Genomic DNA, 16,877 nt, shown 5'->3' on the forward strand with positions numbered 1-16,877 from the left:
ATGTTGGTGGACCGATGGTTCTCTTTGTGCAGTTTGAGTTGCACTTGTCAAAACAGTATATGACAAGACAATTTGTTTTCCTTGCAGACAGAAAATTATTTTTGCAGTTGTCTTAATAACATGAACTTTTTCTTGCTTTGATGCATTTTTGGCAAAAGCAAAAGTTTGGCAGCTGATTGTGAGAATGTGGGATGAATGCACATCGACTAGCTAATGACAATTCCATTAGAAACTTGTTGGACCGCTAAATGCGAAAATATCTCTGTAGTTTCTTTAGATGGAAAGGACAGAAAACAAAGGAAGAACCCCGCAGCCCCCGAGAAAAAGTAAAAGGAGAAAAAAGGAGGGGGAGTGGGGTTGGCTTGGGAGGGGTAATACAGTAATGGGATTGGTACCCATCATGTTGTGGACATCTTCTTCTCCTCTTCTTTATGCATTTCCTCCTCCATTTCTTTCTGTTCCATCAACTTTCTTGACAATGCCTAATGTGAATATATGATTTTCAAAAGAGACTTAAAACACCATAATTGGGCTTGAGGAAGAATTATTTCAAAGGAAGGATCATTGGTTTCTGAAAGGAAAATGAGAAAAAAAAATACCATGAATGTGATTTAATTGTACATGAGCAGCCTATGCTAGGTTGATTTGGCTGTAGAAGTTATTGTTAATCCTTTTGAAGCCCATAAAAGTATTGTTTTGAATTCTCAAAACTATGCATTCGTCTTTACAAGAAATCCATTTCAACATTGCTGGTATAGGTGCTTTCTTTATTTTTTTTTTTAAAAAGGAAACTTTTCTGGTAGGGGGTTATGGTTGTTAATTACTGGTTCGAGAAGGAATGAATTGGGTCGTTTGAAGGAGAAAATATAAGTAAGAGATCTTAGGTTATTGAACCTAGACCAAACTAGTACTAATTGCCAATGGTGACGAGGAGCCCACAAGTGACAGGGTTTGTTTTAATTTAATTTAGACATGCTTAGCTTCTAATTAAAAAAATTTTGTTTTTGACATTCACAACTGCTTTTTCCATTTTTTAAACTTTAGAACTTTTTTTAAACCTTCTTTCTTTTAATATGTTTTTTTTAAAAAAAAAAACTTACCTCTCCTTATGTTTATCAAAATTTTTAACTTACCTCGTTGCCTATGTTTATCATGATTTCAAGAAATCTTGTATTCTACTTTTTGTGTTATCCAATTAAATTGCATTTTGTTGTTCACCGAAGCACTTTCTCATTGCCAATGCCCAAATGCTCATCTATTGCATTATTTCAAAACATATTCCCATAGCTTTTTCTATCCTGCATAAGTTGTAAGAATGATTTTTTTTTTATATAAAATCAAAATTTATTAACAGACCAGAAACAATGAGTCCTCGTTTGCAAAAGAAATATAAATTGTCTCCTTCAATGATGTTATTACCAAAAGCAGAAATATTATAGCTAACGGGAGCAAGGACTCCAATTCGCCAAAAAAAGAAGGGACCACCATGATAAAGTGGAGAGTAGAGAGTGATAGAGTAGAGAGGAGGAAATGAAGAGAATGTTGTATTAGATAAAATTGTATGTGTCTACAAGTACATGAAGTGCCTTATATAAATATGGTAAGATGTGATAATGTAGTGGGTTGTGGTAGTTGGTAGATGTCGTAAAAATATGCAGTTAGTGGATGGTAAAATACACTAGATACAAGATAGAAAACTCTAGAAATATAAGTTAGTTAGTAGCTATATTTACATTTAACATCCCCCTTCAAACTCAAGGTGGTAAAGTGAAAATCAACTTGAGTTTGAAAACGAGAATATGAAACCGTCTTGGTGAATAGGATTTTGTGAAAATATCCGCAATTTGGTTGTAGACACCACAAGTACTAGAGAAAGAGTTTGTTGCATGAGATGGTGCCGAACAAAATGACAATCAATATCTATGTGTTTCGTCCTTTCATGGAAGACATCATTATGAGCAATTTGGATAGCAGTCATATTATCACAATAGAAAGGAGAATCGATAGAGAATGAAACACCCATGTCATGAAGGAGCCATCGTAACCATAGAAACTCAACAGTAGTATCAGCAAGGGCATGATACTTCGACTCTGAGCTAGATCGAGAAACAATTGATTGCTTCTTGCTTCACCAAGAGATAAGGGAATTTCCAAGAAAGAAATAGTAACCTGTTGCAGAACGACGGTCAATAGGATTACCAGCCCCCCTCGGTTAGCTCGGGTGGCCTGTCAGGGACGGAGCCAGAAATTTATTTTTGGGGGGCTGAAGTGTATTAAAATTTTTTTTTGTGACGAAATAAATATATTTAATAAGTAAAATTTAGAATCAATAATTATAAAAATAATAAAAACATATAATTATACATACCCAAAAATTTGTTATTGATTAACACTTGAAGTATTGGTAGTTGTTGCACTCGAATAACGAAGAGGAGGCAATTGCATTCTGCGAGTCTTCATCCGTTGAAAACGCTGCAATATTTGCTCATTTTCAATTGTTGCAAAAATATCCTTCTCGATGTATACAACCAGACAGTCATTCATCCACTCGTCTCCCATTTTGTTACGCAAATCAGTCTTGACAATATTCATTGCAGAAAATACTCTTTCAACAGAAGCAGTCGCAACTGGTAGAACTAATGCCAACTGGATCAGACGATAAACCAATGGAAAAACTGTATTTTTACCAGTTTTAACCATTTGTTGAGCAAGACTTCCCAAATCTCCAACTTCTGAAAATTGAGGATCGCGTTGCACATTATAAATATAATTTCGAAGTTGAGACTCAAGATATAAATAATCGTTACTTGAGAAGTCTTCAGGATATAAATCAGCAAGACGGAGTAGTTTCTGCACATTGAATTGAGAGAAAGAACTTTTTGGATCAAGACATGCTATGCAACTAAGCAATTCCGTGCTAACTTCCGAGAAACGATTATTCATCTCTTGTATAATTAAATCAACAACCTGACATCACAACAATAATAAAATTAATAACTAAGAAAATTTCTAATTCACATAATTAATTCTTAAAATTTCAAATATAAAACTAACAAAATTTTAAAAATTAAATACAACCTAAAATCTATACAATTTCTAAACTAATTTCTAATTTAAATTTAATATCATTAAATTTTTTAATGTAATCTTTCAAATTCTTAAATTACATTAACATAAACTAAATAAAAATTAATCTTAATCAAATTAATATCAAGATACTCAAAATTCAAAAATAATTTAAACATATAATTAACAAAAATATAAAGATGAATATTGTAATTTAAACCAAAAAACTAACCTAAAAGATTTATGTGAATGGAATGGTGGAGAGTTGGAGTCTTGGAGCCTTGAATTGAAGGCTTGAAGCAGGATGGTAGAATCTCAACTGAAGCTTCTTGGAGTTCTTGGAGCCTGGCGTCTTCTTCTTGGAGTTGGAGTCTTGTTTGCCCTTTGGCACTGGCGGCGTGCTTTTGCATCAGATGAAGCCTTAGGGCTTCATCTGATGTATTTTTTTTTCCCCTCATTATACAAAACGACGTCGTTCCACTAAAAGTGAAACGACGTCGTTTTGTATTTAGAGGGCAAAAAAAAAATTTCAAAATGAAATGGGTCATCTTCTTCCTCAGCAGTCAGCACGGCAGCGGCTTTCCAGCTCTTCTTCACTTCCTCTGCAGCATTCATGGAGCCATGGAGGATGGTAGATCTGGATCACCGTGGGGGAGCTGGGCTGGGCTGGGCTGGCCGCCGGAATCCCCTATATATAGGGGGTTTTCCGGCGGCTTGGGGGGGGCTTAAGCCCCCACCAGCCCCCCCTTAAATCCGTGGCTGTGGCCTGTGTAGCCTCATTAGGTGAGACAGGTCTGGGGTTCGACCCTGAGCCTAGGCAACCGGGGTAATACTCTCGGGGATCGGTGGGGCCCGCTCTCCCTGGGCGATGGGACTTAGTGGTCACAGACGGTATTACCAGTCCGGAGTGACCGATACCCAGCGACAAAAAAAAAAAAAAAAAAAAAGGATTACCAACCCAATCGGCATCAGATTATGTTTGTAACTCTAGAGAAGAAGATGAGAAAAAATGCAATCCATGATAGATGGTTCATTTCACACAGCGCAAGATTCGAAGAACTGCAGTATAATGAGTGGAACGTGGACTTGACATGAATTGACTCACCAAGTGTAAAGCATAAGCTATGTCTGGTCGAGTGATAGTTAAGTAGACTAGACTCCCGACTAACTGATGATAACAAGTAGGGTCACTTAGAAGTTCTTCATTATTTGGACGTAATTTGATATTAGTTTCAAGTGGAGTGTCAGCAATTTTAGAATCTGTTATACCAGCACGAGAGAGAAGATCTGATGCATACTTGGTTTAGGATAAATAGTAACCCGTAGAGGACTTGGAGACCTCAAGACCAAGAAAGTACGAGACTGTCCCCAAATTCTTCATCTCAAATTGTGTGCTAAGGAATTCCTTTAAGGTTTGAATTCCTACTCTGTCGTCACTAGTGATTAGCATATCATCACATAGAGAAGAAGCAGAATAATTTTGGATGAAGATTTTTAGATGAATAATGCAAAATCATGGCCTTGTTTGGCACGCAAGTTTTTGGCCAAGTTTGTCTACTACAAGTGTTTTAACAACTTCATCTACAGTAATCTCAAAAAATTTCTCCAAATTTTTAAACTATATACTTCAAAATATCCAAAAATATACATACTTTAAAAAAAAATTTTACAACTTCTACAGTAAATTACAATAAATTTTTAAACAAACACCCAAAAAACTCACTTACCAAATGAGGCCGCCCATATGAGCTATTAGAAAAGCCAAGTTTTTCAAGGGTGCCGCTAAATTGTTAAACGTAAATTTAGCTACTAGCTAACTCATATTTTTAGAGTTTTCTATTTGAGATCAATTCAGCTAAAACTAATCGAAATATAAGGTTTGTTTGGATTGTAAGTTATTTGAGATATTTTTACTGTAGCACTTTTTGTGATGTGATGTATGTGAGATGAAAAGGTAATTGGGAAGGTAAAAAAGTGTATTGGAAATTGTAATGATGATGTAAGCAAATATATTTGGGGAAATAAAGGCCAATCCAAGGCAAAGGATGACGGCGTAAAAGATTTGCTCGTGTAGGCTCATAGTCATCATTGTGTAGGCTCATAATCTCATGTTGTCTCTATATTTGATAAAAAGTTCAACATCTTTAGGACAACGCCATTCAGGTTCAGAGATAGCCAACTGTTTCCAAAGATTATTCATTTGAGAGTGGAAAGAGTCAATGGCTGACCTGACTCTCGATGAAGTTGTTGTATTTTAGTGACAAGTTGATACTGATGAACCAAATCAGCTGTGGTATACTTTTTTGCCAAAAAATTCCAACCTTCTTTTGCAGTGTCAAAACTATGCAAAAGGGCACCAATGGAGGGAGTAGAAGTATTTATTAGTCAAGTGATGATATTGATATTATCCCATTCTTCCAATGTATCAGAAAATTTATCAGAAAATTCTTCCTTTTCTTGAGTGAACTTGACACGCTCTCTTGTGATGACTTGTCACAGTTTGCGGCCTTTAAGAAAGCTTCTCATTGCGAGCATCCATAATCCATAATTAGCACCATTTAAAATAATGTGGTAGGATGAGAGACATCGGAATCAGGATTAAATTCCATTAGGATAAAGTGCTGATCCAGTAATGACGTAGCACTTGATTGAATGATGTCTTGGTGCTAATTGGGTGTGAGAAGCACTGAGATGATTGTTGTATTAGATCAAAATTTATTATGAGAAGAAAGTCAAAGAAAAGTTATAAATTAGGCCCCAAGTTCAAGTTCCAATACCATGATAAAGTGGAGAGTACAGAGTGATAGAGTAGAGAGAAGAGGAAATGAAGAGAATGTTGTATTAGATAAAATTGTTTGTGTCTAAAAGTACATGAGGTGCCTTAAATAGGTATGGTAAAATATGATAAATGTAGTGATTGTAGTAGTTGGTAGATGTTGTAGATACATATGATTAGTGTACAGTAGAATACACTAGATACAAGATAAAAAACTGTAAAAATATGAGTAGCTATATTTACATTAACACACCAAACTCATTTTGGAGTCAATTCCCAATTAGGTACAGAGGTACCTATTGAAATAAAAGTATGAAATCCTCACGTAGATTTGATGGAACACTAGATTGCAAGACCTATCCCACTACTTATTTAGAGATGGGACATGAGTGCAAGTTTTATCTCAAATTTGGGTGCTCAATTTTATTTGACTTTCACCATTTATAATTAGGATTAATTTTGTATATACGTGGTGGCATGACATGTATTCCCAATTCGATTTTGAATTTTAGTTCTTATATATGTGGCATGCATTTATACCTGTTAGTAGATATCCTGCCAATACATACAAGATAAACCCTTATAATTAATCATAAATTGGGGGTAGATATACAAGAAATTCTCTTATTTGGCTATTTCTACCAAGAAAAAAAATGATTAGTTTGTTACCTGGTCATCTATTGGATTCTAATGACTAATAGATCACTTGAAATAAATGTTTTTAGGATTTTTCTAAGGGGTGCTTATTGAGGAGTCGTTAATACACATAAAATTCATCTAATCTACCATGTACATATACATACTAACAATTATTATCCTCCATTACATTTATATATTTTTCCTATTTAATCTTGAATACCTCTCTTATATTTATTTAATAATCCTAATTAATCTTACATTTTAAAAAATATGATATCAAAATATATTTTAATGAGTGTGTAATGGGCATCCGTTAGAAAGACCATATTTTTATTATTCAAAAAATATATTTTAAGGGTTTTTTCTAACAGGGCATAGGCACCCATTAATATACCTAAACTTTATCCAACATATTATGTGTATACACATATTAACAATTATTACCTCTCTTGCATTTACACATTTTTCCGAATTAATCTTAGCTTTCCAAAAATTCTAACATCTGAAGTATACTATACCTTAATGAGTGCACATTGTATGCCCGTTGGATAGATAGACCTTATTTTTAATTATTTTTTTATTTCATATATATCATATTAAAAAAATTATATACTAAATAATTAATGCCAAAGAGTTTTTCCAAATAACCTTTGAATTCAAATAAACTCATTTGGGGAGAAATTCCGTAGGTGTTTAATCCAATTTTCCCAGTATGGATTATTACCCAAATTCACGCAATAGACCAGATCGGGAAATTTATTATATGAACCTTAAAAGGGAAGAAAACCTGAATATAAAAACACACTCGTTGAGTTCACAAACGTGGCGACTACAGGTGTCAAACATGAATACTGAAGCACAACAACCTTGAACCTAACTGTTTTCCCGTCCACATTCATCTTCATCCCAACTTGATCCTGTTACGCATTTAATCAACTTTCTCTTTCCTCTTCCCATTGGGCATTTGGCAGCAGACTTCAGCTTTCCTCCTCCTCTCTTGCTTCCTTCCTGGGAAATCCCAGAAGCCCATTTCATTAATGACTCAGAAAACTTGAGATAGGAATCAGTTCTGGGATTGTTCTTGATCAGAAGTTTCCTTAAAATACACAAACATGTATGGTACGAAGAAGAAACAGGAGTCTTTCCACGTCGTTCATAAGCTTCCTCCTGGTGATAGTCCTTATGTCAGAGCCAAATATTTTCAAGTATGTGTTTTTCTTTCTCCTTTCCTTGTTCTTTTTGATTATTATGCAGTAGATACTGTATAGATACTCGTGAAGATTTATGAGAGCTATGTTTCTTGATGCATGATATTTATGAGATATTATATTCATGGGCTTTTATTTAGTTATTTTGTCCTTAAAATGATTATTTTACTTTATTTATTTTCTTGTATGCTCTTAGTGTAATTTTTGTTGGTTTTCTTTGGTAAGTGTTTTGGAGGTCTTTAAGTATGATTAAAATGACTTAACTTTCCCAAATCATGAGTTAATACTTAGTATCTAATTTGGATGTGTTCTAACTGCACAATACTTAGGTCCATTTATTTTGTATTTTTGTTTAAGTTTGACGAAGAACAAAAACCTTAACCATTAATCTATATTCAATGATCAACTATTTCTCTGGGAATCATATATTTTTGTTTAATATGTTATCTAGTTGATCCTTGTTACGATAGCATTTGTTTTGCGCTGGTGATTCGATTAATTAGCAAATGCTGTTCATATGGTTCTTTGCACGTTTTTAAATTTACTGGGAACTGTTTCTCTAGTTAAAAGGGTTGGTTCTGTTGATGATGTCCTCTTAAGTTTTGTATCAAGTACTAAATCTTCTTAGTGTTAGAAAAAGGTTATTTCTTTCCTGAGGCATCAAGATAGAGTCCTGAGACCTTTTTAATGACTAGGTCCTCACACTAATGGATGTAGAACTTCTGTGCTTTGGTCTTGTTGACAATGGTGCTAATTATACTAATTTCTATGTGCAGTTGATTTTGTTAACATACCCTTAGTCCTGTATTTGATTGCTCCATTCTCAGACTCAACCTGGCACATGGTTAGTTGGTCTCATCTACAAGTTTGGAAACAAAAATACTCCTTTTTCAAGGCTTGTCACCTTGTCTACTCCTAGTGGCCAAATGAAGAAAGCACATGGACTATCTGATGTTGCTATCTCTTTAGGAGTTCTGATCAACATATTTTTCTTCTTTTTGGGTTTTAATTTGTGCAAGTTGCAGGAGGATTAAGTTGGGATTTTACTTTATATCAGTGCTTCTGGATACTTCTTTTTGCAATTCATTTTTCTGCTTTTATTTTATTTTATAGAAATTTTGTGGCCCTAATTTTTTGGACAAGCCTTTGCAGTATTCAGCAAAATGGTTCAGTTATACCTGCATTTGTTCTCCAATGTGCATTCGTTTAGATTTCTAGGACATATTGAATGTGACGACTCATGCCTGCATTATTAAGTTTCTGTACCACCATTTCTCACAAAAGATAAATGTTAAGCAAAGCTGCTAAACATCCTCCTTTATGGGGTTTAGGTCTTGTCTTTACAGCATGCTTAAATAGTAGAAAATACTCAGGAGCCTGGTTCTCTCTGTCTGAGGATGGAAAAGTGCATATGTACCCTGTTTGCTACATGCATAGACTTTGTTATATTAAATATCCATCTGGTATTTGTTGATCAATTATTCATGTTTGTTTTCTATCTAACAAACAGCTAATTGAGAAGGATCCAGAAACCGCAATTGTTTTCTTCTGGAAAGCAATAAATGCCGGAGATAGAGTAGACAGTGCACTGAAAGACATGGCAGTGGTTATGAAACAGCAAGATAGAGCTGAAGAAGCTATTGAGGCTATAAGATCCTTCAGGGATAGATGCTCTAAGCAAGCCCAGGAATCACTTGACAATGTCCTTATCGATTTATACAAGGTTTGACAACTTGGAAGATAGATTTAAAATTTCTTTTCCTCTTAGCATATTTCACTTAGAAATCTGCTGCCAATTGTGGATCTCTCTCTTAATCTTAAATATATTTTTTAGTTAATTGGTGAAGCCAGGGAACTAAATGTAAAAAGCTCCCCTGGGGAGTGGTTGGGACTTGATGTTATAAGGGTAGTATTAGATAATTTGACGTCACATTATGCTTTAGACTAATTATGGCTTGTTTAAGAAGATGACATCCTATATATGTTTCCATGAGATTTGAGATTGTACAAGAATGTTAACTAATAGATAAGTTGGAACAAAATGTTCTGTTATTTCTTTTCCTCATGGTACCTGTAAGCTCCTTTCCTTTTTTTTTCCTTTGTCTGATCTTTATCTTCTACTGTATGTTGTCAACATAATTTGGGTGGATTTGGCAGAAATGTGGAATGTTGGATGAGCAAATTGAACTGCTGAAGCAGAAGTTACGGATGATATATCAAGGAGAAGCATTCAATGGAAAACCTACCAAGACAGCTCGCTCCCATGGTAGGAAGTTCCAGGTTACCATTAGGCAGGAAACCTCAAGGATACTGGTAAGGATTATGACATTACATATGTTCAGTTTATCTCATAATCCAACTTAATTAACTACCTTTTGGGAGGCTTCCAATGCTCTAGTTTTCATTAATCCACTTCCATTTAATCTAGTTGTACCACTGTTAGTTCATTCTTGTATCTCAGACACAGACATATTCCACGAAAGAACAAAAAAAAAAAAGAGCTTGGAGATGAAAGATCACAAACTTCGAATAACCAGAACTAAATCTTAATTACAGCTTACTGCCCATATGATCATCCAATTTTGTCATTTTTTATCCAAAAATTTATGGAAGTTGGATATGTCTACCAATAACTATGGTAAAATCTACCTTTTGCTTTGGTTATCAATCACTATGATAAAACACCTTTTTTTTTTTTTTGGTGTTTGGGTGGGGGGGGGGGGGCTAACCACTGCAATAGACCTCTTCTATTTTGTTCATGGGCTTAAACTCAATCAATTCAAGCTACTTAGTCAGCTTGGCTAATGCTAGCTCCCAATGGTAAATTTGCAGGGAAATTTGGGTTGGGCATACATGCAACAAAGCAACTATGCTGCTGCAGAGATTGTTTATTGCAAAGCCCAGCAGATAGACCCTGATGCCAATAAGGCTTGCAATTTGTGTCTATGCCTAATTAAGCAAGGTCGATATGCGGAAGCAAGGCCTGTTCTTGAAGACGTGTTTGAAGGTAAGCTTTCTGGTTCAGATGAACCCAAGTCGAGGAATCGTGCTGAGCAACTGCTGAAGGAGTTAGAGCTTTGTGAATCAGAAGGACTTGCTCCACCTGTTTCTGGACCTAGTATAGAAGATGCATTTGCTAAAGGTCTTGATCAATTAATGAACCAGTGGACACCATTTAGGTCAAGAAGACTTCCCATTTTTGAAGAAATTTCACCTTTCAGAGATCAATTGGCCTGTTGATCCTTCTGCTTTTACTACATTTTTTCTTTCTTTTTTTTTCGGTTGGGGTTGATTTTGTACGTAGTTGATGATCATAGATATAGTGAAAGTAATTAAGAATAGTCAAATTCTGGGCTTTCTTGACCCTGTGAGCCTTATCAAAAGTTTTGTGCCGCTTGAACACATATTCAAGCACGTTGTGCCATTTAGATACTACAGTTTCTGCTGGTAGTAATGAGAGAATATAGTTTTACCATCTTGAGAAATTTGTCCATTCATTTTTTTTATTTTTTGTAAACATTTGTCACAAATCATTTAATATTTTCGAGCTTTTAGCAGAGGAGATATACCACATTTAAACACATGAATGATCTTCTGGGAACATTGTCTTTTAAATTATGACAAGAATTATCTCTCAGGCAACATTGTCTATTTTGTCTCATGTTTTCTCCTCCTTACTGATTACTTGTTACTCTTTTAAGCAACAATGAGGTGCTCATGTGACATTCAAAGTAAACAGGAAAACAGGAGGTAGCACATTATTGACTAGCTATAGATTTAAACTTTTTTTTTTCAAGAGAAAAAGAGGCTTAATAAGTGATAAGATATTTGTTTCTATCTAATATATGAATATTTAATGTATTGGCTTCTATCTAAAATACAAGAAATTTATAGCTCTGTCACATTTTGTTTTTATACAAGTAATCCCAAAAAATTATTAAAATGCATACTGTTTTCTCCATATGGAAAAAAAAATGCTTCTTCTATATATATTTGTGAAAGCCAGACTTTACCACGTAAAATGTTAAAAGTTTCTGCACCAAATGTCCATATTTACTAGTCCTGCCTCCCAACTCCCAAGGGTTAATTCTTCACATTTCATCATATAACATTCATTTTTACTTGGAAATCCAACATGTTACCAAGTTTCTTAGCAAGTAATTAATACTTTGACAGGGAAAGCAATTAAAAGATATCCAATGGAAAGAGAACAATATACAGCAACAGCAGTGTTATATTTATGAATTTGAATGCCAAAAGATACCAGCACAAATTAATATATGCCACAAAATCCATAAGGATCAAAAACTTTCAATACTGATCAACAAGGAGTTACAGATGTAAAATACTACCATGATAAAGGATTCAGTGTTACTTAGGCCTCAATCTCAAACCTTGAGCATTTGATTGAACCCATGGACAGGTCGATCTCAATCAAGTTTTCTTCCTCATTCATGTCATTGATTTCTGCAAAGAGCTGCTTGATGCTATGCTGATGAAACATTTTTGTTTCTGTGGAGAAATCTTGAAACTTTTGCTGCCAAGAAAACTTGGGATATTCTTCTTTTGGTCCAACATAATGGCCACTAGGAAGAGCTATCTCAATCAAGCTTTCTTCATCAGAAATGGAATCATCTGAACATTCTGGGCTTTGGCTTGGTAAGTTACCTGAGTATGACCAGTCAATATCTGAATCTTGATCACTTGAAAATGACTGACCATCAATACTTTCACTTTCTGAATACAAATCAGGATGAATCTGATGAGCTGCACCACCTCCCTGATTTTGAACTGCCTTTTCTTGAAAAGTATTACTCTCATCAGCTTTTGCCTTCTGCTCTTCTGATACTTTGATAAAATGAGGGAAACATTGCTGCTGCTCTGTGTTGCTGATTCCAACAACTTCTTTCCCTGATTCATTGTCAACCTCATCAAATTCTGGTGAATCTTGCTGGTGCTGACTAGCTTCTTTCACTGGTTTATTGTCAACTCCTTCAGACTCAGATTCTGGTGAATCTTGCCGCTGCAGAATAGGGTGACTAATACTGCTCTGACTAAGAACTTCTACTGTTTGCACCGTTTCTTCTTGATATTCTCGCTTTGCATATGCGAAGAGAATTGTGGATATAATCAACACTAAAGATGTGATAAAAATGGATAAAACCCCACAACCAGAAAAGGCTGAAAATGTAATAAGAACAAAAACCCCTGGTAGTATTGATTTTTGCAGGATGCAACTAGAAGAAGCCATGTCAGTTGTTTTCAGATATGGAATTATAGATCAAAACCTGGAGCTTTACAGCATTTTTACAAAAAATGGAAAAAATGGATCGATAGAAAAGAACAAAAAAAGAAAGCCAACTTTTAGGCTAAGCTGTAACCTGCTACACAAGTACCAGAAGCAAGTTGATAAAGATGAAGAACTGGTTTACCAAGAAAGGAACATGAACATGTTATTAAAGGAGCAAATTCTGGTTTTTAACCCTTTATAATATTGGGACACTTGCCAGTGTTCAGACTAGTCAAATTGCTTGGCAGTTTCTCCCCAGCTTGCTTCCCCTTCACAGACTGATCACTTTTCCCAAGCTTGTACTGTTCCTAAAAGACTGGGATTTTATTTTCTCGATACTAATCAGGTGGTCTTCCTCTGCAACTGATTCTCTTGATAATGCCAAAATCTGGTCTTCCTGTATCAATTTTATGAACTCAACACTTGGAAATGAGAGAAGCCATGTGAAGTCTCTGAGCTCAACACATGGCACTTTCTATCAGATCAGTAAAAACCTCCCCACAATACAACAAAACCAAACAAGCAAATCCCATTAAAAAAATTACATTAGTAGTCAGTATTCCTCCATAAAAAGTAGTATTCTGAGACTTCAGAAGTTGCCAATTTTAAATCCAGCTTCAAGATCCTGAAGATCAAGGAGTATGAAGAAAGCACTACCACCATTGATATTGCTATAGATGCTTGTACTCATTTCTCTGTGTTACCTATTTCATCATGCCACTCAAGATTAATTAAAAAAAAAAAGAGCTATTGGAAACTTTTGAGGGGACTACACTTAACAAAAGCATGCCAAAAAAGTTCTAACTTTTCCCCCCAAGTGGAGCCTTTCATCATGCCCCTAGACTCTTTTGACTTTTCGATTTAGCTTAATGAGGTTCAATAATAGCGGATTTAGGTAAAAGTAAGCAGGTTAATTTGGATTGTCAAATCTCTTCAATGAAAAAGAAAAAACTACATTTTAGATAATAGTCCTTTAACCATCGTAGTAAAGCTCACTAGAACCTTTGCTATTATTTAATTCATGCTAAAATAAGTTTTTTTTTTTGGTTTTTTTTAAATATATTTTAAGAGGGATTTGATCCTAGAGCGTTAAATCCTGTGGTTTGAACATTAACTATTACACCAAAACTTATTAATGAAAAGGAGTAAATTCACATTGCATCCTCAAACTTGTGTCACTTTTTATTTTACACCCAAAATTTAATTTTGGACAATTTGCACCCTTAACTCACAATTTTGTCCCATTTAAATCCAATCAATAATGACATTCGCAAAATTAACAGAAATAGAGAATCATACAAATTAACGACAATGTGTTGAAAGTGATCAAAATGAGCTAAGGAATCACAACTGAATCAAAATAATATATTAGCATTAATTTGTATCATCTTTTATTAGATAATTTTGCTAGCAATATTAATTATTAAATGTGACAAACTTTTGACCAGTTTGTTTTAGTTGCAATCATTTTGCTTATTTCGACCACTTTCAACACATTGTCATTGATACGTATGATCCTCTATCCCGTTAGTTTGACTACCATTGTTATTGATTGGATTTAAATAGAACAAGTTTGAGAGTTTAGGGTACAAAGAATCTAAAATTACGAATTTAGGATAAAAAAGTGTTCAAAATTGAAGTTTATGATACAAAATAAGAAAGTGATACAAGTTCAAAGTGTAAAATAAAGTTAGTCCAGTAAAAACTAAAAAGTCATCACCAAGAAATTCATGTAAATGTCATAAACAACCAAGCGTTGTAATGATGATGATACAAGTTCAAAGATATAAAATAAAGTTAGTCCCAACAAAAAGTCATTACCAAGAAATTCAAGTAAATGTCATAAACAACCAAAGGTTGTAATGATGATAGGGGGATTGGAACAAAATCTTTTCTCACCTAAACCAGCAATAATTCTCAACAAGAAATGGCCAAAGGGATCACAGGCTCTTGACCTCGACACAAAAAGAGGAAAAGACAATCAAGATAACTCTTCTTTTGTGGAGCGTCCTATTAGAGGAAAATGTATGGTAAAGTTAGGGAAGATGAATTTTTTTTTTTTTTTTTTTTTTTTGTCGACACAGGAGTGTTCGGGTCAATCCTTACGGGGCTCGACTAATCCCCTGCGACCCGGGCCCGGTGCCCCAACCCGACCCAAGCACGATAAGTGCGCGGAGGAATCCAGCAGAGCATAGACTCGATCTTGGGACCAAGTGATCACCCGTAGGAGGTGCTACCGCTGGACCATTCACCAGTTAGGGAAGATGAATGGATAAACCTTTTCTAAGGTATGTGATGGAACTCCTGATGCTTCAAGGGATTATAGGGTTGATGCTGAATTTGAAGTGAAGGACAGTCCAAGAGACTATATTTATTTTTTGCTTCAAGAGTCATGAAAGAGAGCTTAAATGGACGCTTATTCTAATTTGCATAACTGTCTTTGGCAGTACTTAATCTGACTCATGATACGTTTTTAAGTCACGTACATGGATTAGTGTGATTATTATTTTGTTTTATGCTTTTTAAGAGAGGGATGTGATCCTCTTTGTGCTGTTCAGATTTGTTTATTCAATTAATAAAGATTCAGTTTGTGCAACTAATACCTGCACTAAGGTTGAAGTCCTGGAAATTAGAGGTTCTAAGTTTAAATCTTCCTGTCCCCTCCTTGTTTTTTAAGTCTCGCCCTTGGAAATATATATATATATATATATATATATATATATATATATATATATTAAAAAAGCTCTAAGGGAAAATTGCAGCATAAATACACATATATAGAAGAATGGTACACTTATAATAATGATATTCTGATGTTGAGTGGTAGCTAACATGAAGAGAAAATTACAAAATTATTTAGTAGTTGAATATATGTAACCTCTTAATGTTAAAAAAAAACTTATGAAATAGGAAGTATTTATAGTTTTGGGATTTTTTTGTTGTAGGTTAAGTGGTTTTTTTTTTTTTTGGGTAATGAAAGGTTAAGTAGTTGGAATCCAATACAATGAGCCCATTATCCAAGCATACAATTATTTTCTCACCACATTATATTTTTGGATGAAGTATTTATTATGATTTATACACTCAAAATCCAAAAGAAAAAAATTTCTTAAAAAGTTAATCACCAACACAAAAAGATATTTCTTCTAGTTTTGGGCTTTAGATCACAATCAAACTGTGAAGAAGTATTTTATAATAATATGACTTTGTCGAAACAAATATTTTGATTTTAGTCCTGTCGCTTACACTCCTTCCTTTTGAACCACCAAACCCATCCCCCTTCCAATTTTAGGAAAAATAAAGTAGTCTAATTTTAAAACCAATGCACATATATAAAACCAACTTAAAAAAATATAATATTAGAAATAGCATCCCAATATAAAAGCTAAATTTATGCTACTTTTTTATTAGAAAAAATAGAGTAGTATAAATTTAGTTTTATATTGGGATGCTATTTCTAATATTATCATTTTTTAAGTTGACGATTCTTATTTGCTGATTCAATAAAAAAATTTTCCTTTGCCTATTGAAAAAAAATCCAATTTCTAGCTTATCAACTTGAGTTAAACGAAAGACAATATACTGTTTTCTTGGTTGTTTTAAGGTTAATATTATCTCTTATTTCCAGCTTCTGTAGCTATTTTAATTGTTTCTTTTCTTTCTTTAATTGTGGCTTAAATTAGTTTCCCTCATCTTTGGGAAAGAAACATAATCGTTTCTAATTAACATGCAACATTTTGATAAGCTTTAGATAATCTATGATGAACCAAGTATAATGTTACAAAATCGATTCAATCCATCAATCCTCCATCTTAATTAAGTGGCTTTCCTTTTACGTAAATTTACTGCAATATTTTCTGGTTTGTTATTTTTTCATATTGTATTTTGTATATTGGTT

At 34.2% G+C, this 16,877-nt stretch overlaps 2 protein-coding genes and 1 long non-coding RNA gene across 3 annotated transcripts; 1 reads left to right on the forward strand and 2 right to left on the reverse strand.

Annotated features, from left to right (window-relative positions):
- Positions 1-2,591: 2,591 nt before the first annotated feature.
- LOC140038621 (uncharacterized) lies at positions 2,592-3,507 on the reverse strand. The gene is made up of 2 exons (XR_011842198.1): positions 3,299-3,507; positions 2,592-2,967 (listed from the first exon to the last, which is right to left on the reverse strand). It is a non-coding gene; the product is annotated as an uncharacterized lncRNA (long non-coding RNA).
- A 3,775-nt stretch (positions 3,508-7,282) lies between these two features.
- On the forward strand, positions 7,283-11,164 carry LOC113737049 (protein SULFUR DEFICIENCY-INDUCED 1). The gene is made up of 4 exons (XM_027264300.2): positions 7,283-7,686; positions 9,200-9,412; positions 9,847-10,002; positions 10,522-11,164. Exons 1-4 carry the CDS (start codon positions 7,594-7,596, stop codon positions 10,927-10,929), a joined length of 870 nt encoding a protein of 289 aa, XP_027120101.1. The 5' UTR covers positions 7,283-7,593; the 3' UTR covers positions 10,930-11,164.
- Positions 11,165-11,905: 741 nt separating this feature from the next.
- Positions 11,906-13,713, reverse strand: LOC113737060 (uncharacterized). Its single transcript, XM_027264310.2, has one exon. It carries the CDS (start codon positions 12,938-12,940, stop codon positions 12,065-12,067), a length of 876 nt encoding a protein of 291 aa, XP_027120111.1. The 5' UTR covers positions 12,941-13,713; the 3' UTR covers positions 11,906-12,064.
- Positions 13,714-16,877: the final 3,164 nt, after the last annotated feature.

Source organism: Coffea arabica, chromosome 3e, assembly GCF_036785885.1.
Source record: "Coffea arabica cultivar ET-39 chromosome 3e, Coffea Arabica ET-39 HiFi, whole genome shotgun sequence".
Lineage (NCBI taxonomy): Eukaryota > Viridiplantae > Streptophyta > Magnoliopsida > Gentianales > Rubiaceae > Coffea > Coffea arabica.